This window comes from Necator americanus, chromosome III (genome assembly GCF_031761385.1).
Source record: "Necator americanus strain Aroian chromosome III, whole genome shotgun sequence".
Taxonomy (NCBI): Eukaryota; Metazoa; Nematoda; class Chromadorea; order Rhabditida; family Ancylostomatidae; genus Necator; species Necator americanus.
The window spans coordinates 39990044-40016914 of NC_087373.1; the positions used below are offsets into that span (position 1 = coordinate 39990044).

Below are 26871 nucleotides of genomic sequence, written 5' to 3' on the forward strand. Positions count from 1 at the left end.
CTTTAAATTCTCGGATACCACACACACTTCAACATCCAAAACGCATGGTACTGGTTGCAATGTGCAGAACTGGCTGCTGATGGCGTAACATCAGATCACAGCTACAGTAACCCCAGCTAGGATTACAGGTAGGAATGTCATAGCAGCTGGATTTTTTTAGACTGACTGAAAAGAATGTGACAATGTCACATCACTACAGATTGATATGATCCGTGAAGTTATCCGGGAAATGCATAAGGTCTGCACGTCATTTCTTGAAAGTATGGACGTAGTGTACGACATTCGATCAACGTGAGAACGTTGATGGAAAAAACTACTTTTCCTGGAGAAACAAATCCCTAATGGTAAACATATGAATCCGTGGAAATCCGCACAAATTCCATAGTGGTAGAAATCCAAGGTGAAGATGAATCGGGCACCGAAAATGATGCTTTTTTCACCGGCAAAAGTGACGCATAAGGATTCTAATTCACTTCGTTAAATGATAGTGAATCGACGTAAATTATAAGGCAGTGGTGTATTGACGAAAGGAGGGGCGAGGAACGAGGTAGTCGAGGTAGTCATCATAAATGACAAATTAGCCTCGTAATCGCTGCTGAACTCGTTTGAAAAAAAAACGAGCATTTGAGAAGAAAATCACCACCACTAACTCGTCCAGCGACCATTCGTTTAGGAAGTGGGCGGGGTTTCGTTGAGTATACTCCATTATTAGTCAAAATAAGCGGTAAGAAAAGTGAGGAAATACTGAGCGATGCGATAAGGAAAGCGCACGGGTGAAGAGCGGTGAAAGAACTCTAGGAATAACTCAAACTGCACTCTCCAGAAGTAGCATGCATGACAGTGATGGTCCCAACGCGCATTCCTGAGTGACAAGAATGACATGAAAGGTCTTGTTGTGTCAGTGGAAAAACCGCGAAGAACGTGTGGGAAGAACGAAATGAGGAGAAGGAGAGAAATTTTCTTCGATTCTAGTTCTGTTATCGAAGAAAACATATTTGTTGATGGTGCATAGTTTTTTTTGTTAGAAAGTGAAGAGTGGGACCCTCGATTGTCATGTGATGGTCCCATCGCATAGCGATTGGTGAGGAAGCAGCCGGAAATAGCACGTATATGTGTCGAGTTTGAGTTTCTAGCTTCCGGATTCTTTATTTAAAAAGTATGAAATCACACTTATTGATAATAAACGATTCAAAATATAAAAAAATAAACAATAAACACTATGTGGTCATAGCTAGACCAGGTCCACAGAAAACCCGCCAATAAAACAGCCCTTTCCCACTCTTATATAGGCGGCCTGGTAACAGTTTGTTTATTGTTATGAGTGTCATAACGAGGAGAAAAGCGGGAGCAGAAAAATACTGGAGCCGCCATGGATGGAAGCATAACAGTGTGGAGCGCGAGGAGGGAGAATTACCGAGAAGCAGACGGAAAAATCCACAAATATCCTTATCAAAAAGGATGGATGGGTGAACTCTTGCCGGTGGCAGAAAATTCTGCTACACCCGGATTCTCGAGCGGAAATCCAAGCACCTAAATCGAGAACTTTGTAAGTGAGCCAGAGTTGAGAGAGTATGAATAATGATGATGGTGTAAGACTAATTATGGATACAGCCAGGCTAGAGAGTACGGATATAGCGGAGCGCCGCCGAGAAGTAGACGAATCGAACCACCGTCCTTCGACAAAGCTCACATTACGCGAGCGGACGCCAACATCCAGCAACGGGATCATGTACCCACCTCAACCGACGACGTTGGTACTAGTTTGTTAGTTCTCTACGGGAGGGATAGGAGGCACATCCAGAACACCTACACACTTCATCCGTACATACATACAGTAATCGGCTAACTGGCTAACTAGAAGGTTCATAGATTTCATGTGCAATTATTGTAGAAAGTGAAAGAAGAAAAAAAACCGTCGCTATACGGTAAGTTCCGGTATTAGGTTATTGAACCCGGTTCGAAAGGGTCTCGGATTTGTTGGGGAAGCTTTGAAAAATTGTCCTGGAAATTACATCACCACGCCGTACAAAATCACCTTAATCAAATGAGCAGAAAAAACACATAAAAATTGTAAATTAATTAAGTAGAAAAATAAAAAATCTCCTAGAAAACACTTATGGTTGCGTTAGGAAACAAAAAAAAAAAACAAATGTTGCGCCCGATTTCCAAAATATATCAACGAAGAATCGAAGATCAATCGAAGATGCTACTCTTTTGGTGGAATATTCCACAAATTTCCTCAAAATCCTTCCTAAATGGATTATTTTCGAGCAAATTTCTCGTTATTGATTCACGATGAGATGATCAAACTTTGAAGCCGCTTCTTTACAGACAGAATTGCTAACCACTAAGCTATAGTGGTGGAAAAGCCCTATAGAACAAATAGTTCTCTTTGCACAAAAAAAAAAGTGGAAAATTTTCACAGTGAAGCAGATATATGGAAGGTTTGCTTGGTTCTCGGAGATATTCTGGAAGAACAATGAATGGATGTTCGTGTTTGTGTCCTTGTCCTAATTTTTTTCCGTTTCTCGCACAAAAAAAAGAAAAGAAACAATTGAAACAATAGTAGAGAAGAATTTTACTATTCCACAAAAATATCAACGGCAGCTTCAGTGACTTTGTTGTACTTGCTAAAAATGATACAAAAATATGGTTTCTAAGAACAAATGCTGCACAATATTGTATTAAAATAGCGGTGGATAACTAACAATAAAATTGTCCTGAAAAGAAAGCCATTTCAGCGTCATAGTCATATTGGAATAGAACGAGGAAAATGGAATAAATGTATAGTGCTGGATACCAGGAATTAGCTCATCTGGATATCATAAAAGCTGCACCGCATGCATAAGACGAGCGGTTATGGTGGTTATTATTCTCGAACTGACAATAAGTGATGTGATGGACGACATTTTAAAACGAGAAACGAAAAAGATGCAAGGAAGGACGGAAGGAAGAAATGAAAGAAGGAACGAAGGAAGGATAAAATAAAATGTCACATTTTTGCGAGTGAAAATCAGTCCCTGCTTTTCATTTTTACAACATAGAAGCACCGAGGAAAAGAAAAAAAGATAAACTAATCATCGCCAGACAGATAAGCGTCTCCAGAAAACGTGTTTTTTTTTTTCGCCCTGAGCAAAGTGTCTCATCACGACTATGCAACAGTCCTCATTATGCATCATTGACAACGGATGACACAGACATGAACATGAAAATGTTAGAAGAATGACAGAGAAAAATACATGATCCATACATGGAAACGTCCAGAAAACTCGCATTCACATGCATAATGTACCCATTAAAATGCTCATCCATATAAATGAGGGAAACTGCCATGTGGAATGCGTCAATTATCTCCAGAAAGCCAGTCTTTTCAGGGTATTTAAAGCAAAGTGAAGGCGTGAAATTGAGATCCACCATACAACATTTTTCGAAGTTTTCCTGGGAGTAATGGATTTTATCGGCAGTAGTTTTAAAAAAAGAAAAAGAAAAACGAAAAAAAAACTAAAACATATCCTTTTCCTCATGCAATAATTTTAAATTAATGAAAACATTGCTGTGGATTTGCGTAAATTAGGAAAAAAGTAGATATAAATACTGGAAAACGAGAAAGAAGTAGTTTTTTCCGAAGGAAAAAAGTCCTTTAGAAAAAAAGATGAAAATGAATACATCTTCACTGATTAGACCCTTCAGAAGTTGTCCTCCAGAAAAAAAAGGAAAATGAGTACACCTCTACAAACTCAAGCGTTCAGAAGTACGTTGGAAACCATCTGACCTCAAATTTTCACGAAAAAAGTCTATTCCAAAACGATACTTACAGCTGAAAACGGGACCGGATCGGCAGTGAGCGTCGGAATCGCCATCGAAACACGTCGCACAAAAGCGGACGCACGACGGCGTCCGGTGACGCCGCGTGACGTCGACGTCGACGATGGTCCAGGCATCGCAACGATTGTCGTGTTTGCGTACGATGTGGATAGTAAATGTCGACTCTGAACTCCATCCAACATGCGACGTGATCGTGTCTGCAGCAGCTGCGATTTGCAGTTGCGCGTCGTCGTCGCGTCGCGACGCGATGCGCTGCCGCCGCGAAAATTGTACAGAGATTTCAGCAAAGTGGCGCAGTTTAACGTCTGTGTCGTGGATCAGCGACAAACATAACCTTAAAGTTGATGAAATTTCTTATTCATTAGACATATGAGAGACTTGCACGAACGAAATGACTGCATTGAAGGGCAGCATGCGAGGTGGCGTGTCGCAAAGATGCGGCGCCGAATGTCGAATCCACGAAACTATGCATGAATATCGGCCGAATAACAGCACTCGCATCTGAATCGACGATCATCTGCCGGTGCTGCCGTGCCGTGCCGATAGTGGGTGGGTGTGGTGGGGGGGGCGCGGTATGTGTATGATTGAGACAGCACGGCAGACTTATACGCGTACGCGCCGCCGCCTCATAATGCGTCCATTTTTTTGTTTTCTTGACAGCCTGTGCGATAATTAAAAACTCATACGCGGCTCACACAAGCGCCGTAAAAAATATGAATCTATAAGGCGAATCGAAAATATGCGCACGTATTCTGCATAGCCATGGAATAGAAATGGGATCGAACAACGAGACGGTAACAGCACGTACGATGTACCGATGTTAAAAATCGTGCACATAATCCTAACGTGACTGCAATGCTGTTCGGAAATGGCCCAGCTCTTATAGTGGAAATAATGCTTCAGACGAAATGCATCGCGCCTATCTACCGGAAAGCGACTCGTTTCGTGGATGTGCCGACAAATGATGGCTAGCATGGGGATGAGAGAGCTTCACAGAGGAGCTCTCCTTTTTACATTCATAACTAATAACACAAAGAGAGCTGAATGTGAAGCAACACAGAATTCGAGAAGAGTTCTTCTGCTCGCTTTCCGCTCTTCACTACTCAACTCCCAGTTGAAGAGGATTGGGGAGGCGAATTTCTAATTGTAGGAAGTGGATGCCGGCTACTATTCTGCCCTATTATTTGAGTCAAACGCGGTCGAGCAGCGCTCAACGGGAACCATGTTTCTTAGCACAAACAAACACAACGACAACTATCACAAACGTGAAAGAAGGAGAATTCTGAGGTTTCTCTTCCTAGGAAATTTTCGGCCGTTGGTCACATTATTATGATCGCTCTATGCGCGTCAGCGTCATGAGAAAGGTGTCAGAAAGAGGTGTGAATCCTCAATTAACGGATATACGCGGTTTTTCTGTAAAAGCGCGTCAATTGCCAAATTTCAGCCATCGTACTGTAAAAAAAGACCGCACTTGGGGTTTTTTAGGTACCGCTAAAACATATGTTTACAGAGATTACGGTAGTGTGCGCCTGACTGGAGCAGGACAAAAACTTCGGCAAAAGGGAAGAAGAGCAGGTGACTTTACTGCGGATGCGTTGCGGTGCGGCGCTCTGGGAGAACATAAGTGGTGGCGAGCATAAACTATAGGATGGAGTAGTGAAACCGCAATTTTTTTCTAAAAAAATCTTGGTTGGAGGAGGCTTGTGTGGTAGGATAAAAGGGTAGTGACTTTCGGGTTTAACATTCCTGGAAGTTTAGTAATCATGGAACGTTGGACCGCCGAACAACAAAATTTCGCACTCAGAGCTCACTAGCTTACAATAATTTTGAATTTACGGAAATTTCACCTTGGGGTTCTACGTTCTTATGGGTTTCGCTCTACCACCTCTTCTTCTTTTCAGTTGACGCAAGTAAAAATTTAAAAAAAAAATTAAAAAAAAGCAGTAATGGTTTCTCTACTCAGAACAGAAGCACAAGATGGAGAAGATGAAAATGTGGAGGAAATCCACAATTTAAAATTATGCCCAAATGCAAGTTCTACCATTTGTTAAACTAATTCTACGTGTAAAACTTTATTGTTCAAAGGTCCAGCACTGGATGGTCATTAAATTTCCCGGTGTGTACAACGTTACAATTCGCTACCCGCCCAATTTATCCCAGAATCCCCATGAAACAGAATTCTTAAAATAGTGCAGTTTCGGTGCTCCACCCTGTAGTTATTCACTAAAAATTTTGTTGGAGTCCTACCTAAAAAAACGAAATGGAAAAGATTTCGAAAGAGAAAAGCACTTTTCGGTTTTTAATGATTTTTTTTTATGTGATGACGATAATTTTGAAGTTTCTCATTAGCTATGTCCTAGGAAAAAAAAAACGTAAACGAATGACTCTATTTCAATTTTGAATAATAAATTAAGTCAGCTCAACACAACACTCAGGCGAATGTTACAGCAAAAACGAGGGAGAATTATTAGCCTTATTAGGTCTTGTAAATAATTGAGAAGCAATCATAATTCTGCATCCTAAGGAGGAAAAATAAGGGAAAACCCAGGATCTTTAGTTCGAATCGTATGCAAACTTCAAAAAAAAAACAAAAAAGCACCTGGAAACACTAGAAAACTTCCACAATCGAAGGCGGATGTGAAAAATTGCACGAAATGGGCGCTGATCGATGAAAGGTTATAAGCGATTAGCAAATTTTTCAGCAATTTTTTTTTTGTTCGTATGTCTGGATGGCCCGAGGGTAGCGAGATTCTAAGCGTTAGGGTGGGAAAAAACTTCTAGAGGTTCACGATGGTAGATTTCTACGCAGGAGAAAATATTTTAAAATTATAATTTTCGTGCCTGGCTGCAGAAGCGAAGGTTCTAAAACGCTGAAATGAGCCGCTTGCGGTGGGAGCAGATCGAAAATGTGGGTGAATATAAGGCGAAGAGAGCATAATTCGTAAGGAAAGCTTGCGAGTAATTCGGTTAGGCCCGTGCTGAATCGCCATGCGAATGCTGACCGAATCGTGCACTCTTCAACTTCATTCTATTCCATTCTATTCTATTTTATTCTGTTCCTCAGGTCGGTGCCAAAATCCCCTCAGTGAGGGTGTTCAATAAAAATAAAAATCACTTGACTCCTTCACGGGAATCCTTTATTTACTGGGTGCAAAAACCTGGATAAAGAACTAAGTGAAAGTGTACTCGTTTTGGAAGCTACCGTAAAAAATCGATAATATTACTGACATGCACGAAAACTATGTATGCTACTTTGACAAATATCGCCTGCCATTTTACTGCCACCATTTGCAGCGACGAAATTGGCACTCACATCCAGAATTCGTCATTCGATTCGCACAAGCTTACGCGATTCGATTCCGTATGATTGGAAGTTTTCCAGAGAGGAAAAAGCTCGAAACCCCGTGCGAAATATGATGACACAAACACTCGTTCGGATTTTTTCTTTTCCAGAAAATTAAAAGTTGGACGTGGAGTTGTTGCACTACAAGTTTGTATGTGTAGTTTCTAATCCCAAAAAAGGGATCTTAGTTCAAACGGGAGAATAATTAATAGAAATTGGACATATGGGACACATGGGACACATGAGGACTATTGATGGCCGGAATTTTTAGCATCCACAAATAGTGAACGCCTATTTTTAGGAAATTGGGAAGAAAACCAGTACGAGTCTCTCATATGAAAATAATGAACACTAAAAAAAGCGCGATAAAGAAATGATCCACGACGAAGACCCTAGCCAAATCAGCAGTGATAATCGCAGCGATACGACAGCGATGCCCGTACCTGTAACATATCGCAGTCGTTCTCCTCGAAACTGTTCCGATCGTCTCCGGACTCCTCATCCTCGTCGCCGTCCTCCTCCAATACCGGTGCCAAGCGTTGTAGAGATGGTCGCGGTTCGGCGCGACGTAGCGACGACATCGTCGCCACGCGATTCGACCAACGCAATCGCAATGGCCTAACGACGTTGTTGCGGATCGCAATATGCTGTAAGCGGGTGGATCCCTGTCGTGCTCGTCGGTCGCTGCTCCATTCCAGCTGGCTGCTGCTGCTACTTCTGCTGCGCTTCTACTGTGCCGTGTCGTCTGTGTCTCCATTACCCGTGTGGCGCCGTTTCGCCATTATTTCTCAGGATCCTCCGACATCCCGTCTGCTTCTCCATCATTCTCACGCGCCATCCACTCGACTCGGCAATCTGTGACTGAAATTGCTATCGCCTGGTAATTCTAAGCTTCCAAGCATACTAGGTGACGACATCTGGTTTCAGGACCATAAAGGTCACCGGGTCATCCACTCGGCCCCTCAATCCTCTCCTGATTTTTGCCGCAAAGAAGCCGCAAACATATACCGTGAGAATTCAACAGTAATTTTAGCTGCTTCTACTTAAGAGGAGTCAATGAGTTAACGAGGAAACGGCTTTGGTTGGCAAATTCGAATGTGTCGAAAAAAAAAGAGATCAGCAGCTGTTACAGTATAAGATGAAGTACAGCAACTCTTTGGCACCATAAATTTCTGCTCTGCTTGAAAAATGATGCGACGAACGTCTCTAGACGGCTTAAAAACCCCTATGGGAACAGTAGAAATTCCTGAGATTCTGGGAAAGAAAAAAAAAATTGATGCGGTTTTTATGATTGGATGGAATCTTTGAGGTTGATCTTATGTCTTCACTGGACAAAGACCATTCATCTTAATCTATCCATTCTCTTTTTTCAGATCCTCTATTTTTTTTCTTTTTTTTTCTGAATTTTTGCTCCACTGCTCTTGTCGTATACCACGATCGTGTGTAATGAAATTATTGCTGTTCAAAAATTGCAATTTTATTGCCCATCATAAATATACCTATCGATCGGACGATGAGACGGCTGTCGTGCGATCACCGTATTCTCGTGCCCGGTTTTATGTTGTACAGCACTTTTTTTCGTGGACATCATTAGGACGTACGTCGCGTCGTTGACGGCGGACGCTGTTTGAGGTGTCCACTCGGAAAAATCCGAGAAATTCCCTCAACATTCCCTCAAGAGAGTTTTTTTCCCTCTCTTCCTCTTCAAAATGACTTTCACACGGCTGAGCAGTGAGATGTTGCTATGGGGCATGTACGTGCGAGCAAAAGAACAATATATGTGTGTTACCGAGGTGAAAAGAACACATATTCACGAATGTACGAGTGAGGATAAACGAGGTGAAACGAGGAGAAGTTAAAGAATGAGAAACACGTTGTCCATGGTGACGGTTCGGGTGTAGAAAGCGCTGTGAGTCCAGAAATTCGCGTACAAAGTCCAGAAATAAAATAAAGTCCAAACATAAAGAGCTGTAATGCATAGGATTCAAAAAGACCTGTAAATTTTTCAAAATGATATCCTTCTAAAATTTTGACCTACTTTAGTTCTGTAGTTATAAAGGTAAATACGAGATGAGGGGCGCTGGAGGGTGATGATGAAAATGATGAGGGACAACAGAGGATAAATTTCTGGAACACAAAATAATTGACAAATTAATTAATAAATAAAACAACTACGTAAATAAAACATAAAAGAAAAACAATAAAACATGTCAATAATTAACTAATTATTGGCATAGAAGTAGTTATTAGATTAAAAGTAATTAATTATGCTACAAGTAATTATACAATTAGACACTTTTCAACTGTTTTTCAAAGTATAAACTCACTTTCTTAGCTGTTCCTGGTTCAAATCGGAATAAAAATAAGCAGACTATCCATAAAGGTACAAAAATATCTCTTTTTTGAATTTTTTTATTTGAATTAGCTCCGATAGCGTTAAGTAAAAGGGAAGAAAATTTGCTGGGTTTGGCTAAAAACTAATAGGAGTCCCATGGATCTCGGAGAAAGTCCCGATATGACTATAAGGAGAACAGATGAAATTCTCAAAGGTTCCAGGAACATTCCGTGTCCTCGTAGTCCTCTGACAACTTCACAGGGTCCCATCTCTTCTGTCTTTAGTCCACATCGAGAACTTTTAGATATAATTCAAGCACACTATTTCAAATTACCAATGTTTCTGCTTCAAGAGGCTAATCTCAGGTCCCATAGGTCCCATTGACTTGTAATTGTCTGGATGGGCGTTACTTAAACATCCAACACGTGACTATTATGTCCAGGTCGTTCCAGGTAAGTTTATATCCATATTCACAACAATGTAAATTTTCACACAAAGCAGACTCGTCATGTCAGTCAACCAGAGTTTATTTATTTACTATTTGTTTACCAATTGCACCAATAGAGTGCGCCAGGTATAATAGAGAAGTTTAAATTTGAAAGAGACAAAAAACAACAAAAAAATTCTGTGAAGGACGAATGAATGAGAGGAATTCAACAGAAAAAACGCATCCATAAGAAAGTCTTGGGATTCTGAAGGGTTGTGAGAAAAACGGAGATGAGGAATGCCAGGTGAAAATAATCACTTAAGCTAGGCTGGATGTTTCTGGAATTCTGTCCATTTCAGTTCAATTTTCCGGTAAAAAATCCCATCAACACATGCTTCTTGTTGAAGGAATTAAGTAAATAAATAGATCGGGATGTTCGGGATGTGAAGAGAATTTGCAGCAGATTTCTGGAAGTTTCATTTCCGCACGTTTTTTTTACACCATAGCGATCCAGTGTAGAACATAAATAACAACAAAAAGAGTGCGTTAAATGATTTCGTAGACAGAATTTAATTAAAAATCTATGCTTGTTGAGGTAAAATAATCACTCCCTTAAAAAAAGGTTGTTAAAAAAGAAAATGTTACCAATTATAAGAATGAGAGTATGATTTTTCTTTTTTCTCTTTTTTTTTCTATTTATTTTTTTCTATTCAAGCTAACCACAAGGACCTGAAAATGCACCACGAAAACCAGAGTCCAACCCAACGCGGAGTTACAATGTTGAGGCAATATTGTCACGAATAAAATTGTATCTTGCAATATTTTAATGATTTCGCATTTCATAGAGGAAATTAGTAATCCCCAGAAATATCAAGGAAATGAATAATAAATGAAAAATGAAAAAAGCAATGTCGATAAGTGCTGAACGTGCGGCACTGCATCAAGTAACGTGGGCGGAGTATTTATTTCTAATTTTTGTTCGATCATAGATGATCTACATATGAAATGACGGTTATGTGAATATTTCTGGAATTTCTCGAATTTGAAAATGGGTTCGATATGATCGCAGATCAAACTTGAGTCAGCTTTGATTTATTGCTTACTAAATAGATCTACTTAAGTCTTCACGGAACAAATTTTTTTCGAAAGTTGAAATCTTGTGAAGTTCTCGGTAAAAAACTGCACATATTAGATTCAACCCCTTATTGAATAATCGAATACTCGATTACATTCAATCGGTCTACTCAAATCGATTGGCACAACTCTAGGCTTGTCACGGATTAAGGTTGATTTTTTTTCCCTGAAATCTTGTGTCATGTACTCTTTATGTAGTAGTATGTATCGTACTTTGTTTGATGAGATCGGTAGTACCGCAGGAAAGAGCGGATAGCAATGACACAACAGTTTCGATGTTGAGTCGAGCGCATCCAGGAAATGAAGTTGAACTCCAAGAATTAATACATAGTAATGATAATAATAATAGGTTATCAATTAATTGTCGCTAATTACTTCCGCAGCCAATAATGTACATAGAAGAAGAACGTAGGGATGTGCAATTTTCAATTCCCCGCAACGATTTCTCTCAAAAATCCATGATATCCGGGCAATCAACGAAAATCGCTGACGAAATATGCATCGACGGCCACACTCAAACTCGTCACACTCGCATAAAATTCAAATTTGTACTTTTGAATGCTTATTCTGTTCAAATTCCACGTGACTACTTCAATAGGTCGCCGGGGAAAAAATAACTTCTCTTGAAAAGGAGAAAAAAAATCACAAAATTTGCTATTCGTGTGACGTTTACCACATAGTTTGTCGACATTTTCGGATGTTTTTCTTCGGAAAAAAAAGAGAAAGCGACAGGAAATTGTTCCTACTGTATAGATTTTTAATTGATGATGTGTAGGAAAACATTTATTTTACTGCTTTATTTATTCAGGGAAATATAAAAATATAAAATAATGAATATAACAGAAATAATAATATAAAATAGTAATTAGAACAATAATAAATATAGAAAGTTTGGAAAACAAAAAAAACCTAAAATTTAGATATAATAAAATTTAAAATTTAATCTGAAATCTAGAATTTAAATATAATAATAATATAATAGTGACGAAATTTACAATCGAAACTGTTTGACAGCGTTCTGATTGCTTATCAAATATAACTATTAAATTTAGTAGTAAATATTTTAAAAAATATAAAGAAATAAAATAATATAAATATAATGAAATTTAAAATTTGATCTAAAGTCTAAAATTTGAATATAATAATAACATAATAGTTTATGATTTATCTTTTTATGCTTATTTATGTTTTCTAAATGGGACCCAACGTATTTTGCCTAAGTTTGATTCTTCATTTAAATGATGTGTGTCTAGAATATTTTCAACCCCGCGACCGTAATATCTTCTTGTAGCCCCATTATTTAAAGGAACTTAACCAGCATCACCGGGGACCATTTACGTCAATCAACGTTGTCTTTAAACAACCGGGGGAAGGAACAACCGGACACCTAAAATAGACTCGGAGGCAATTGAGGCTCTAAGCACATGACTTAAATCCAATTCACTCAAAAATTTTGTCCTTTTACAATACATGTAAATGTTGGATAATCGGTTTGTAAACGCTATTCAAATAAACCTTTTTTTTAAATAAACATTTCATGCATAGTTCATATTGGATTGGATTGAGACAACAACAGAAGAAAAAAACTTTTCGTATATGTCGTTTAAGGATGCCGTACGTATTAAGAATTTCTATGGATTATTCCTAAAAGAATGAAAGTACTTTAGCACTAAATACTTTATAAGTGAAATTAAAAAAAACGTAGAAAACACTTTATAAGTGTCTATAATATTTCTGCACTTCTTATAGGAATTGATTCGGGCGGAATGCGGACGTTCTCAGTTTCATCGCAAATAATTCATGGATATGCGAGTATAACATCTCCACAACACGGGCAAGTAGCGGAAAATGTGAAACCTTGGATTCTGGGATCTTGGTTGGGCTTACCACAACTAAAATGTGTTTCATACATAGCCAGGAACCCGAATCCAATAATTTTTTTTCTTGGTTGAAACGAAAAGACACGTGCTCCTAGCACGAAAAATGTGACCTGGTTGGATACATTGGCATCCAGTAAAAAAGTTGTCCGTCCGCGGAACGCAAACGCATCGCACCCACCGCGTAATCCGTTTCTATTCGTTTTAGCACTGGAAATGGTCCCCTCAACGAACAATCGGGTCCCGTAGCAAAGTGCCGTGGCACCGCGTATGCGTCAGGAAAATAACCACGCAATATTGGAAAGGACAAAGGAGAAAAGAAGTCGATAATGGTTTTGTTTCCCATTGTAATTTTCCTAACCGTAGGAAAAATCTATTGGATACGGGCTCAGAACTCCATGCCGGTCCGACAATACTCTTCACCCAAGAAAAAAAAGAGAAAAAAAAAGCGAATAAGTCTCGGAGATGACCAAGTAGAACATTGCAGACGTAAGAAAAATACACCTTCGATGATTGATCGCAATAAGTAAATAATAATAAATAAATAAATTGCTGAGGTGCTGGATGTCCGGAATTGCGTACCTTTCGTTCCATTCACTTTGCTTCCGTTTCTCTGACTCGTCGTCGTCTCTGATTTAGAAAAAAAAAATGGTTGAAAAATATGGATAAATCAGTAATGGTAGGTGTCGAATTAATTGTGGAATTTTTCTGGAATCCACTATTTTAAACCTCATCGTGACTCGTGTGGGACTTATGCGACTTGTGTTTTCGTGCGTAGGAGCTCGTTAGGTGTACGTACATACGTTTGACGACATCGTAACCCACAACCACGAGCAGATGTTATCGCGCGGATCAGAAATGCATGCGATAGTGGTGTGGTATTGAGTTGCTCACCCGATCGACCGACGCTCGACTTTCGAGGATCGAAAATCTCCAGAAACTCATTTAAGCGAATATATGTTTGCAGAAATGAGTGCTCCAGCGAATTCGACGGGGAAAAAGACTGCGGAAAAAAGTGCATCCCTATGCACCCACAATGAACGACACGTGAAAATCAGGGAAATATTGAACCATAAACATCAGAAAAAAAAGATTATCGGATTTCTCCGGAGAACAGGTGACTGTTTTTCGTTACTACGACCGCTATGAATTTCGATATCCCTCATGTTCAGTACGATCCTGAATCCGATGTGATTTATGTGGAGAAAAAAAGAAACTTAATACACAACATAAAAGGAGTTTTCCGGAACGCTACAAGAGAATCAACAAATCTTATCCCATATTCCATTTTCATTTCACTTAGGATTATTTCAGGATCTTGATGGAATTTCACCATGGAAAACAACTAAAGTTACGCAAATATAATCCACAACGTGACTATAGCAATCCAGCGCAAAAATCCGGTCATAAATATGAATCTGGCATCGTTCTCGGTTTCGGAAAAAAAAATCAAACCCCAAGTGATTTGATTTTGTGATAAATTGTATAACTCTTTTACTAAAATATTCTATAGTAAATTTTCGATAGTAATCCATCTATGAGCAGTATTTGCATATGAGAATAACAACATTAAAGCGTAATGCATCAAGGAATTGATCCATGATTGAGGAATCTATAGAACAGTAAATAAGACATTTACATACACATGCATAACAATTAGGTAGTAATTAAATCAATGTCCAGGAATCATGGAATTCATACGAATGTTGAAGAAAAATTTGCTCTAAAACTACTAGTAATCCATGCGAGTATAGGAAAACTCGTCCAAACACACTTAACTAAAAGTCCATAAAAAATCCTATCGAACAAGAACTATATAGTGAAGAAGAGCTCTTTCAGGAATCACAGCAATATATGAGTGAAAGAGGCATTTGAGGCACGTTAATTAACGGGAACCGAGCGCGGCTGATTCTCGGTAATTAGAGCGGCTCGTTAAGCCGTGAAAATTAAAAAAATGAGCATTACGTATGAAAATACTTTGTGAATGGTGTAGTTGCAGACAGAGACGTGATGGAATTGAGCCGAGTAACAAGTAGATTTCCACGAAGAAAGAGGACGTATGAGGGCGATCCCAAATATTGCTATGGTGGATAGACACTCAAAAAAATTGGAGAGATGCTCTAAATTGAATTTTGAAAAAGTTCATAGCTAAGAAATCAATATGGAAAGAGAAAAAGAAGGAATCAAAGCAACAGTTGGATTTCTCGTTCTAGAAAAATGTTAAAAGGAGAAGAAAATACCTTTTTAAAATAAAAAAACAAAAAATAAAAACTATTTCCCTTCGATAAAACTGGATTTATTCCTGAAATATTACGAATCGCTTCATTTTAATAGCTGAATATAATAAAGAAATTTATAAATATGGAATTAATAATAATAAAGTATGGGAAAAATTAAGGTTGAATATAGCTGAAAAAATTCCAAAAAATGAGTGTTCTGCTCAAAAAAAATTCAGGAAATTATCCAAAACACAGGAAAGTCTTTGGCCACTATGCCTGAGTGAATCAAACCCACATTTCCCCAAAATTTACAAAATTCCATGCTAAAAATAAAGTTTATTCGAATAGAGAGCACCACCTGCGCAATATCCTTCGACGGTAGCTTCTTGACCTTCTTCGGTCGGATCTCCATCCGTGAATCGACGCTGAACGATCCGGCCACGGACGCGTCGGTGTCGCGCGTCGACCATAGTCGTCGTACGGGCGCAACGCCGCCATTCGACAGGCGACCACCGCCGCTTAACGGTGGTGATTTCAGGCTGCCACCACGATACAACGGTGATGATGTGGTTTTCTTGAGCAGTAGTGGATCGTGAAAAGTTTCCATATGTGGTCGGGGAGGGCCAGAATATGTAAGCGACGGGAATCGGTGGCGCCGATTCGTGGAATCAGTTATCAGGGGGAGGTGTGTTGGGGGCGAATTTAAGATGTGATGGACCGAATAGCGTTTTAGCAGAGGAATATGTGTGTGTGTGTGTGTGAGAATTCACAGAGATAGAGAAACAATGGGACAGGGACACTAACGTCTAGTTTACTGAAGACGTTGCTAGGCAAGCCACAGAATAGCAAATTGTGTGTGTGTGTGTGTCACCTTTGCACCTTAAATCGTCGTCGTCTTCGAGATCATTCGAATGTAAAAATGAACAAGAAGTTCATAAGAAGAAGAAGAAGAAGTGTTAGATTGTTAGATGGCGGCGGCGGTAAATGGTAGACTCAAGTTGGCAGTTTTGAAGTATAGCGGAAAAGTGAGGTGAACCGGCAAATAATCGCGCACAACGTTTAAGGCACTTTTAGTATAAAAATGTGCCGATTGCCAACAGCAGCAGCAGCAACAGAAGCAATTCAAACAGAAACGAAATGCATGAAATTCTACATCGACGCTAATGACCGACGTCCGGACCAGAAACGCCAGAATCACAGAATGATATTTTGATCATCGGCGTTTATTATTGGCAAAGTGTAAAATATATCTCATTTTTTTTTCTCATGCAATGAAAGTCAGCTGACGTACATAAGTCAGCCGCTGAGATATCAGCAAACTGTTCCAGAAAAAAAAACACACACACAGACAGATACGCAGAATCTATCCAGACGCGCAGGGAATGTGCGTGTGGCTTCGGAGAGCTCGGCTGAGATTATCTAGATTTCTGTGCAAAACTGCAGAAAAATATCGATGTTTTTTTTCAGGATTAGGAATATTTGAAAGAAAAATTGCTTACTCAATATTTTCCACATCCAGCTTTCACTTCTTGCAAGAGCAATATCGATAAAATCCATAAATAATTATCCGTAAACAAATAAATATCCATAATATCCATAAATAAATTTAAAAAAAGATCAAAAATTATCCATAATACAGTCTAGAAATTCCCACATCTCAAGTCAACAAATAAACAATAAATAACTAAAGTCTAAGGTGGGAGGTAGGATGAGGTATCAGGCAGAACTAAGACGGAAAATTCTCCATATTTTTTTCTGGAATGAAAATCATCGTAATTTCTCCTGGACTTTTTATTCTGATCGGCCGCACATGTTTTCTTTGTTATCGACTAACAACTGTTAGAATAATGAGAGAGCGTTCACAAAGTACAAAGTGGCACCAGGTATCCAAGAATCCCTTGGAATATTTGTTGTAAACAACTGTTTACACGGTTTAATACCTGTGGCGAAGACGACTGGCATTACTAGTAAAATTCACTTCATTCTTATTAGCGAAGAGTTCACCTACAGTAATCCTCGAACATTCCGCTAAAAGAACCTCAACGTCACAAAACTGGTAGGAAATGCATCAAAAAATTCTTGATGCATGGATTGTACCGAAGAAAAAAAATTTTTCTTGGAAAAATTGCCACAACTCCCTGAATATATAAGTGCAGGAAAAGAGAAGGAAGAATAACCGGAAAACATGAGTCTTGCCTGTAAAATGGAAAATTTCTTCATAGAAATAAATTATAGATGTTTTGAGAGACAATCCCTAATTTTCAGGAGCACATGTGCAGCTACGGTGAAGGGAATTTTCACACAGTATAGAAAATGGAACTTTTTTCAGTTTTTTTCCAAAAGAAAAAAATAAAAGAGAGTGCTGATTTAAAAAAGAATAGAAGAAAAACGTATTAGTTGTATTTTCCTGTAGGACTTACAGTTAATGCCTGAGGGCTGAGTATTTGAAGACGTCGATGTTCGACATAGTGCTGAGATCCGATGGAAACTTTCGCCTTCGAGCGTTCGTTCATCGTCCTACGTCATCTCGCGGCGGCGACGTCGTCGTCGGCGCAAACGAGAATTCTGTGAACAACGACGACGGTACGCGTTGTACGCTACGCAGCACACTTTTCCCGAAAGGCACTTCCGGTAATGAAACCAATTATATTTAGATTACGTTGTATATGTTATGAAAAATACGTAGAAAATTGGTTAGAAAATTGTACGAAAAAAAAACGCCAGGAAGAGTAGAAAACAGCTGCGAATCGAATTCATTTCTATCGTTTCTATTGGACAAAAGCGGGAATTTCACACAAAGAAACGAAGAAAAACGTCAGGGAATCGAAACAAAATTGCCGGGAATTTCAGCGAAACATCCACGAAAATCCATCCGATGTGCTGGTCCTGCATCGCGCGCAACGCGATGAAAACGACACGGCATCTTTGATGAATTTCTCGGCGAAGCTTTTGCTGCCTCCTATATCATGCTGTAATACGTCCGGCCGTCTCCGCGTTGTTCCGTCTGCTCCACAGCTTTCTCAAACATATATACAAAATCCATGATAAAATCGAAAAAAAGGAAGCTTTGAAGAGATAATATTGTTGGAAGCACATAATATTTTTCTTGGGGGATATATGTAGTTAGCTGGTGAGGAAAAATCAGCTACGACTACCGGGTAATGTGTTACGAGTGTCGAAGCGTTGAGCGAGTCCGGATAGGTACGGCCGCTGCAGTCAATGCATACATCAACCTCAATTGACAGCATGTATGTAGTGTGTAGCACATGAGGAGGCTAGAAATGGCCGGAGAAAAAAGAAAAAAAAAAGAAAGAAAAATTAACATACAGATACACATGCACGTGATTCATTTACATTTTGTGATCTAAAGGTTTCCTTCGATTCGGCCGAGAAGAAAAAAAAAACTATGATTTACGGGATTAATTACAAAAGTACGTTCCAAGGAATGGGAAAAAAAGGAGGATCCGGGGATTAAAGTCGAAAATTAAGAAAAAAAAACACTTCTCCTTTCTTCCACTGAGCCTAGGGGATAACTTATCGAAGTAATTGAGAACGTAAACATGCGAGAGAAATACTCGGCCAACAGACAGACATTGACGAATGATAGACGACGGGAAAAAACAGCAATTGTTTTCCTGAAGAGAAATATGTTGTTATAAGGAAAATAAATTATTAGATTAGTTGCTGGCCGATTTTTTTTCTCCATAAAAGACTACAGTTAACGTTCATTTTTTTCCGTACAACAAAATGATTTCTATTGTGAATTTTAGGATTTTTTTCTCACGAAAGGATTTCCTCCATTTTCGATGGTCCGTGTAGTGAGTGTGAATAAATGAAGTGGTAGCCAGGTGAATGTCCATTTTCTGGATTCTTTCGAGGCGAATGGACATTATTAAAACGAATCGAAGCTAAATTTAAAGTAAGTGACGGTGACGTTCAAGTGAGAAGACGAGATACGTAGATGTTTGCAGAAAATAAGCGAGAAAGATTTCGGACGAGTTTTCTGGACATTCCGGCCAACTATTGCCTTCGCTTCGGTGTCGTTATGAAAGGGGAAATTGAAGAATTCAACTAAAAGAAAAAAGAAGAGTGTGAAATCAATGCTGCTGAAGCATTCTTTAACGAACACATCCACAGCCACTATCACGAGGAGGGATTTCACGAAGGCACGATGTTATGCATAAAACCGCCGGTAATTTACCGCTTTAATACACATTCACGGAGTTTTTATAACATCGTGAAAGCATCTGGCATCGACGACGAAACAAGTGACGATGACAATGCGAAGGAATTGTGTCCAGAAAAAAAAGAGGCAGGGTGTTAGAGCAATGTGCCATACGTTCAAGTTGCGGTAATCGTCCAATTTCGGGCGGTTGAGCAAAAAAAGTTGTGGTGAAAGAGAATTCCTATTGTTCGCTGTGTTACGTCCGCAATTACGTACATAGAAAAAATTGTGAGAAATGTTTAAAGGTAACGTGAATCTTTAGAAAATAAATAATCGACGAGTAAGATTCCCCACACAACGAAATATTGTGTTGTGTACGCGGCCGACGAGCTCAAACGCCAACGGCTGCGGAAGTGTCGTAAAACCGTATGTATGTATGCAGTCGATAGTTGCACGAATTCATTACGTCATCATGGTTGAAGCCAATTTTGAGACGAGAGGGGAACTCAATAAATTTTAAATAAACTCGCTACCATCCTGCTTTCAGTGCACAGAACACTGTGTGCTACATCTATTATTTAATAATCCCTAGAGTGGAGACATAGGAATGACGTGAATGCGAGCTGAATATCCTGAGTAGGTACGCTATCCTGAGTAGGTACGCCACATTCTGGAAAGGGCCGGCAAAAAACGGATCGAGCGATGCAGAAACACCCGCTCGAAACACGGTACGACCGCAGGCTAATGCGTCAAATCATCGATTGCGTGAAAAAGGCTGCATTTCAGTCAAATCACGGAAGCTCCACGAGATAAAATTCATCCTGGAAGCATCAAACCGTCCATAAATTCCCTCGCAAAGGCATTTCGTTTCTATTCTGTGATGAAAATAACGGGTCATTCACATTCAAACAGAATCCTCATGATAAGTCCAAGCATAAATTATAGGCAGTAAAGTAACTATGAGAAAATACTTAAGGATTTACAGTTTTACAAAATTTCTGTTTAAAAAGAAATCAAAATAATATAAATTATCAGCAAGTATAACAAGGAGAAATAATTTTAATAATTCCAGTAATTAACATCAATCTCTTGAAAGAGATTAACCGAAATTAAATAGAATAATATGTTAGAAAAACGTTTTTTTTTAACAAAAGAAAAAAAATTACACGGAAATCGAGTGTCGAAGGAAATGAGAAAAGTCAGCAGCAAAAATGACAAGCAGCTCTGGCAAGGATTATTGATGAATGGATTTTTTTCTTCGAACATTTGCTTTCGCTTTGAGAACTGAGAGCAGGTGCATTCCATTCTCGATGCGTTCAGCTATTCGAAACGTCGGAATGTTAAACCCAATTGAAATCCATGTAAATCACTGGGTGTTTCTCATTCCAGCATTCGATTTACCGTAAAATGTTATAAACATTCGTGTAACAGCCCATAGACAGTCGTTTCTAGAATGTTTCCACATCTATCTTATTACAAAAGTTATTAAAATAATTACCTATGCTAAATAAGGTAACTTAAGAAGGATACGAAGGTGGAAAGGTGGAAAAACGTGACACAAACTATTATAGAATAATTCTAATGGCCCAATAATTGTTTATGTCCTTCCGGATTCATCACAACAGGAACTTGTGAAAGATATGATAAAAATTGTGAAACTAGGAGGATAGTTAGTCCGGAAAACGGAACGGGAAGTCGGAAATTATCATCAGGTATAGAAAATCGGGAGAAACAAAAACACTTCGCCGCTAGGCGGCATCACGTCCATGAAAATGCTCATTTCGTGGTTGGACGGAGGTTTTTTTACAGAAAAAAAATTGGAAGAAGAGCAGTCCAGAGGATCAAGTTAAAAAGTTCAGTTTCTCTCCTAAAAATATTTGAGTGGAAGAAGAAAAGTGAGGAAAAACATACCATGATGTCAGAGTTTACTGTAAATCCACGTAAATTTAGAAGTATCCCAGGAATTCACGCAAAAAATGGTAAGCGGAAATAAAAGCGCAAAGGAATAACAAGTAATAAAGTAGTTAGTAACCTTGATGTATCCATTAGTGATCAGCAATTGCGTCAATTTTCGATTTGTAGACTGTTGTCGATGGTAAACCATAGAGACACATGTGGCTACGGTAGCACTCAGTTGTGTTGGCGATCGACCAGCTAACAACCGTAACTTTTTCAGAGAAATCATACGAGGCGAGATCACGAGATCAAAGATCACGTGGACGACGAATACGACAATAAACAGGGAAAAAAGAACCGACGTATCGTACGCAACGCAACACTACACCGTACACCACTTGCGTACAATTCGTACACGATACGATTCGGCACGATTTTCGGATGGTGAACATCGCTTCGCGTGCGGCACGTGGTGCTCTTGAAAAGAAAAAAGAAAAACATAGCCGGGCCACATCGTTTCTGCCTTCACGTCACGTCATGGGGAAAAAGTGGTGCAGAAACAATGCAGAAACGATGCGGAAACGATGCGGTGGGACAACGTATGTGGGGAATAAATGAAACTCGCGTATTACACACCTCCGGAACGTAAAGCCATTTATGCAGCGAAGAGCAGCGCCACAAAACACATACACGGCTGTTACGGCTGCGAATCGAAACACGTTCTGTTGTGCGCCTCCAATTACGTGCTAGTAATTCGGATTGACATCCCACAAATTGAAGCGCATTTCGCTGTATTTTTCATCATAAAAAGGTGGTCCGTGTGGGTTGGTTGTCAGTAGTAAAAGTGGAAAAAATTCGTGAACGAAAAATATGATTCTGACTACGTACGGAATAGTCGTGACAAGAAAACGCTGTTCACGTGAACAGTACGTGCATTGCGCCGATCCATGAACCTCTACTTATGATTGTTCGGCAGAAAAATATGTCGCTAGCGCCTTTTTTCTCCTTTTTTTTTGTTGAAATATACATAAAGTACGAAATTTTAACAAAATCTTGATGCCAGCGAGAATTTCTCGCTCTACACAGACCTGTAATGAAGTGGCGCTGGCAGGGAAAAACGGTCCAATTTTGAAAATTTTGGCTTTTTGCGGTCGTTCGAGCTGTCAACATTTCATTTTTTTGTGGATTTTTAGACGCGAAAAAAAAACGCTCAAAAAACTTACGTCAGAACAAAACATGTGGTTTCTAGTCACAATTTTTCACACTGACGTCACGTCACAAATCGTAAATGGCATTAGTTTTCAATCAAAAAGCACTTACTAAAAATAAGTTATATTTAAACTACAACATAAATAACCACTGCTTTTAGATGGAATTAGATCTTGCTAAAATATTGGGAGTTTTTAAAGGTGTTAACCTTAAAAATCGGGAATTATTCCTAAAGAAAAAAGTCAAATAACGAAGGTACATATATAGAGGCCGAGAAATAAAAATTTCTCAACTACCAGTCCACTTTGTGGATTTTTTGTAAGTAAGTAATGGAAAGTAGAACGCTTAAAGCTCTTTCTCTTTGAAAATTTTAGAATATTAGTTTTATCAAGAAGATTTCTTTATCTGAAAGCACTGAAATCTTCAAGCATAGATATGATGTAAAATAGTTCTCGCCGTATGATCCAGAACTCTCAAAAAAAAGATCAGAATGGAAGATTACGATAGGAATGCTCGCCGAAACTCCTTCAAAACGCCATAATACGACTAATAGAAGTACAAAAAGTATGCTATAACAAGTTCTGGATTCCAGACCCTTAAAAACCGTCTATAATGACCTACTGAAGGAGAAGCAATGGATGTTCCGGGAAACCAACGCAAAAATCATGTCGTCTTTTCGTTTCTAACGAAAATTTTATCGGGATGAAAAAAATTATGCATATGTGGGACGAATCAGCTTAAACTGCTTAGAGTTATCGAGCGCAGCTAACAATATTCCACCGTATCCTCAATTTCAAGAAATGCTAAGAAACCATCAGAAAAAGGGAATTGAATAAAATAGCTCACTCATCTCATATCTTCCAGCATTGATGAGGACGAAAAAACTCTGAAGCAAATGAAAATGTCACAGTATCTTCACTCAAAGCAAGTGAATAATTTTAGAAGTCAGTTGACCATGGGAAAATTCCACTATTTATGTGGGACCAGTTCTCGCGAAAAAAAATTTTAGTCGCCTGATGGAAATTTCCAGCTACTACAATCGGTAAGGAAAAAATAAAATTGCAGTAAAATTCCCGTTAAGCGCAAAGACGCAAAGACACTCACATTTCGGCCAATTACATCACTTTTGATATTTTAATTTCATCTGTGCTAAACTGAAGAGCTTAAATGAATGCCCGTGAGTTTCAGGGAAAAACAATTTGGACTGGTTTGGAATTTGGAAGATGAAAAATTACTGAAGATTATTTGCAGACGAAAAAAAAAAGAGCAACAGACGTGAATCTTTGCAGAATTCACGTGTATTCTGCACTAATAACATTGTTGGACAACGAACGATCGAAATGAAAACTTTTCTGAAGCGGAAACGAATTTCCGCTCAAAAAACGATATCTCTCTGAATATCTAGTAGCACGGACGGATAATCCTTTGTCTAGTTCATATATTAGAACATTATATTTCAATAATTTTGCCCTATATCTACGCGCAAGCAAACAAAGGGAACAAAGAAAGCGAACCACAGAAATTTGTGTAGATATTTCGCGCACAGGACGCACTCATTCAAAACTCACTCCAAGTCTTTCCGAGGAACAGTGACACAGAAATCGAAAAAATTGGCGTGCTTATAAATGACAACCAAAAACGACTAGTGGTTGTTACGGCACAGTTACAGTGCGGCACATCGCAGCTGATTACGGTATATTACAGTACGGTACAGTACAGTACATCTAGCGAGATGATTGGTTGATGAGTTCTGTGAAAGTAATTCGAAAGATCGGAGCCATCAATGGTCATGAGTTACTCTGTTCACCAAAATATTCGAGATATTAACGCACTAACAAAGAAGTTTTCCGAAAGAGCACATTTTTCTGCGATATCTATTCGAAGTTCGAACTATACTTCGAATCGAACGAATGAATGGCCAGAAAAAATTTGAGGAATCACCTTATTTTTACTTTTTTAACACCTAACTTCTTCTTTACAACTTTTACTAAGATTGTAAGTTGTGTTGTTTTAAAAAAGGAAATATTTTCGAAAAATTCAAGGGTAATGACTGCATTCATCACGGTAACAGAATGTGCTGATCCGATTTTTTCGAAAATTATACCTGAACCAAAAAAAAAATCAACAATTTTTTATGCGCGTTAAATGGAGCAGAGGTGTCAATGGGCTGTTATTGAGGATGCTTGAAAATTGAATGTAAACAATAGCAGTAAATATTTTTCACGACGAGAAGGTGTCATAAAACGATGGAAATTCCTGCCGCTATTGGTAGCAGACGATTCGGTTGACGAACGAAGACTGGCGCAAAGCGATGTGCAGCCATCGTGGCTATTGTCCCACGACTAAAGGAACGAGGGAAAAAAAAACACCTGGTACATCGGTAAGGGGGAAAAAAACCGGACAAAGCGATGATTTCGACAATGATTCGTTAAAGGTGGAGAAATGTCTTTGTTGCTATGTGAAATGACGTGAATAAAGGGCATTGAGACGACGTAATTATGGCCAATTAATGACATTTCCGTATTTCACACTTCAAATACGGAAAGAAGGTCCCAGAAGGAAATTTTTGTGAAAACATGGTGGCCGTTATGATGATGATGTGATGATGTGATGATGGGAAACGGTCACGTAACGAATTAGCGCCGTGTGGTTTCGTCTCACATCCTACTCTGATCCTTCATACGTACTTTTAAGCGTTTAATTCCTCTTTTATGTTCTTCTCAGCCGGCCTTGTTGGGAATTTTTTTTCCGATGGAGTACAGTACACCACAAACACCATTAACATAAAATTTTTCTGTTCAGTGAACGCGTAAAAATATACAGTTTTTCACTTGAGCTCCAGACAATCAGAAATAAAACTAGAAAAATAGGACAACTGCCACAAAATTAACCTCCAGGAAAGAATTCGCGGCTGGTCTCTGCAAGTGTTAGTCTTTTTTCACGCTACTGGAAACTTTTGTGCACTCATTTTTGAGTAAAGAAAGCTGAGTGATTAAAGCGAAGAGCTTAGAAGAGCTGACACTCCACAAACATAAATTAAAGAGGATAAATACAGAATTTTAGGAAAAAAAAAACAGTTTTGGCAGTGAAGCCGCCAAAGTACTGAAGAATATGAAAAAATTGATAAGATAAAACAGTCATTGGAACAATTCAAGGAATATTTTCCAGTTTTTCTCCGTAAAAAGTCCGTAATTACACACCACAACAGTCATCATGAAGAATCATACGAGAAATGTTAGCATAGATCACCTGATAATAACCCACATTCTGCATCCGGCTGGTGCGTCGTGAATGCGGTCGACCGCCGACGGAATTCGCTGGACGGCGCTGATGGTTTGGCGCCAAAGTCGCCGGCGGCGTGAATGTCAACGACGGAGCGCCGCAGGCCGACGGGCCTTCGCCTGAGTCGCGTCCGAACACCGCCGTCTTCATGCAACCATCTGTAGCGATGCGATGTATATGGACACACGATTGGGGATATGTACGGTCCCGAAACGAACAGTATGGGAAATGATGCTTGATTAGCGTATAAACAAGCAACAAACAAAGTACGCTAAATTTCTTAGATGATCGTTAGGATTTATTCAGCTAAGTGGTAGTAAAAATAAACATCGGAAATTGGTGAGAGATAGAAAAATTTTAAAAAAAATTAGTGATTATTATTTTATTGATGAGTGATTATTTTAGATTCCTACAAGCGAAGTTTTGGAAATTTGGAAAGGAAAAAACTCCGAGAAATCCTATAAATAGACACTACGTCATAAAATCTCCGAAAAGAAATTTGCCAAGAAATTTGACAAGAAAAAAAAAGAAATCCGTGCCACTAAATAAAACTACCGACTTCATTGATTTCACACACACGTTTGTGGATAGACAATGGAAAGAAAGAAGCGGTCGGCGGGGTTTTTTTTCCCGGCGATTCATCTGCCCGAGGAACAGAACGAACGCTTGAGGATTTTCATCAGAGCGGTAGGCGATAGAGGAAAAATGCGGAGGCAAATGAGTAGCGAATAGAATAAATGGCTTCTCACCACTAAAATTGAGGCCGGGAAATTGGATTCCATCACAGAACAGATCTGTTCGTATTCGGATATTCGACGCGCATTCTCGAATACATTCAATTCGATCAGATCGTCTTAGAAATTTTATGTACAAACGAAAGAGCCGTGGAGCGGACAGACAGGTTAGGCTGGGAATGGATTTCGTGGGAAAATTGCAGGAAATATCTTACAATCAATGTTCCTACTAAAAAAAACAAGAATTTTGCAAAGACGATGTCATATATAAATGCGACATTAAAGGGATAAAGAATTATCAGGGCGGCAGATTTCTGGATTTTCCAGTTGATACTATATATTTTTTAGTAGCATTAAAAGGAAAAGCGAACCATCACGGGAAATTTCAGGATTTTCCAGTTGATAGTATATATTTACATTCAATT

At 38.9% G+C, this 26871-nt stretch overlaps 2 protein-coding genes across 3 annotated transcripts; both read right to left on the reverse strand.

Annotated features, from left to right (window-relative positions):
- Positions 1-3794: 3794 nt before the first annotated feature.
- Positions 3795-7749, reverse strand: RB195_012414 (uncharacterized protein; the record flags this gene model as incomplete). Of its 2 annotated transcripts, none has more annotated exons than XM_064194256.1 (2): positions 3795-3989; positions 7612-7749. In XM_064194256.1, 2 exons carry the CDS (start codon positions 7747-7749, stop codon positions 3795-3797), a joined length of 333 nt encoding a protein of 110 aa, XP_064051839.1. The 2 variants fall into 2 exon arrangements, with proteins under 2 accessions (XP_064051839.1, XP_064051840.1); XM_064194257.1 differs by having other exon boundaries at positions 3795-4022.
- Positions 7750-15392: 7643 nt separating this feature from the next.
- On the reverse strand, positions 15393-15767 carry RB195_012415 (uncharacterized protein; the record flags this gene model as incomplete). Its single annotated transcript, XM_064194258.1, has 1 exon — positions 15393-15767. The coding sequence occupies one exon, from the start codon at positions 15765-15767 to the stop codon at positions 15393-15395; it is 375 nt and encodes a 124-aa protein (XP_064051841.1).
- Between the last annotated feature and the right edge of the window lie 11104 nt (positions 15768-26871).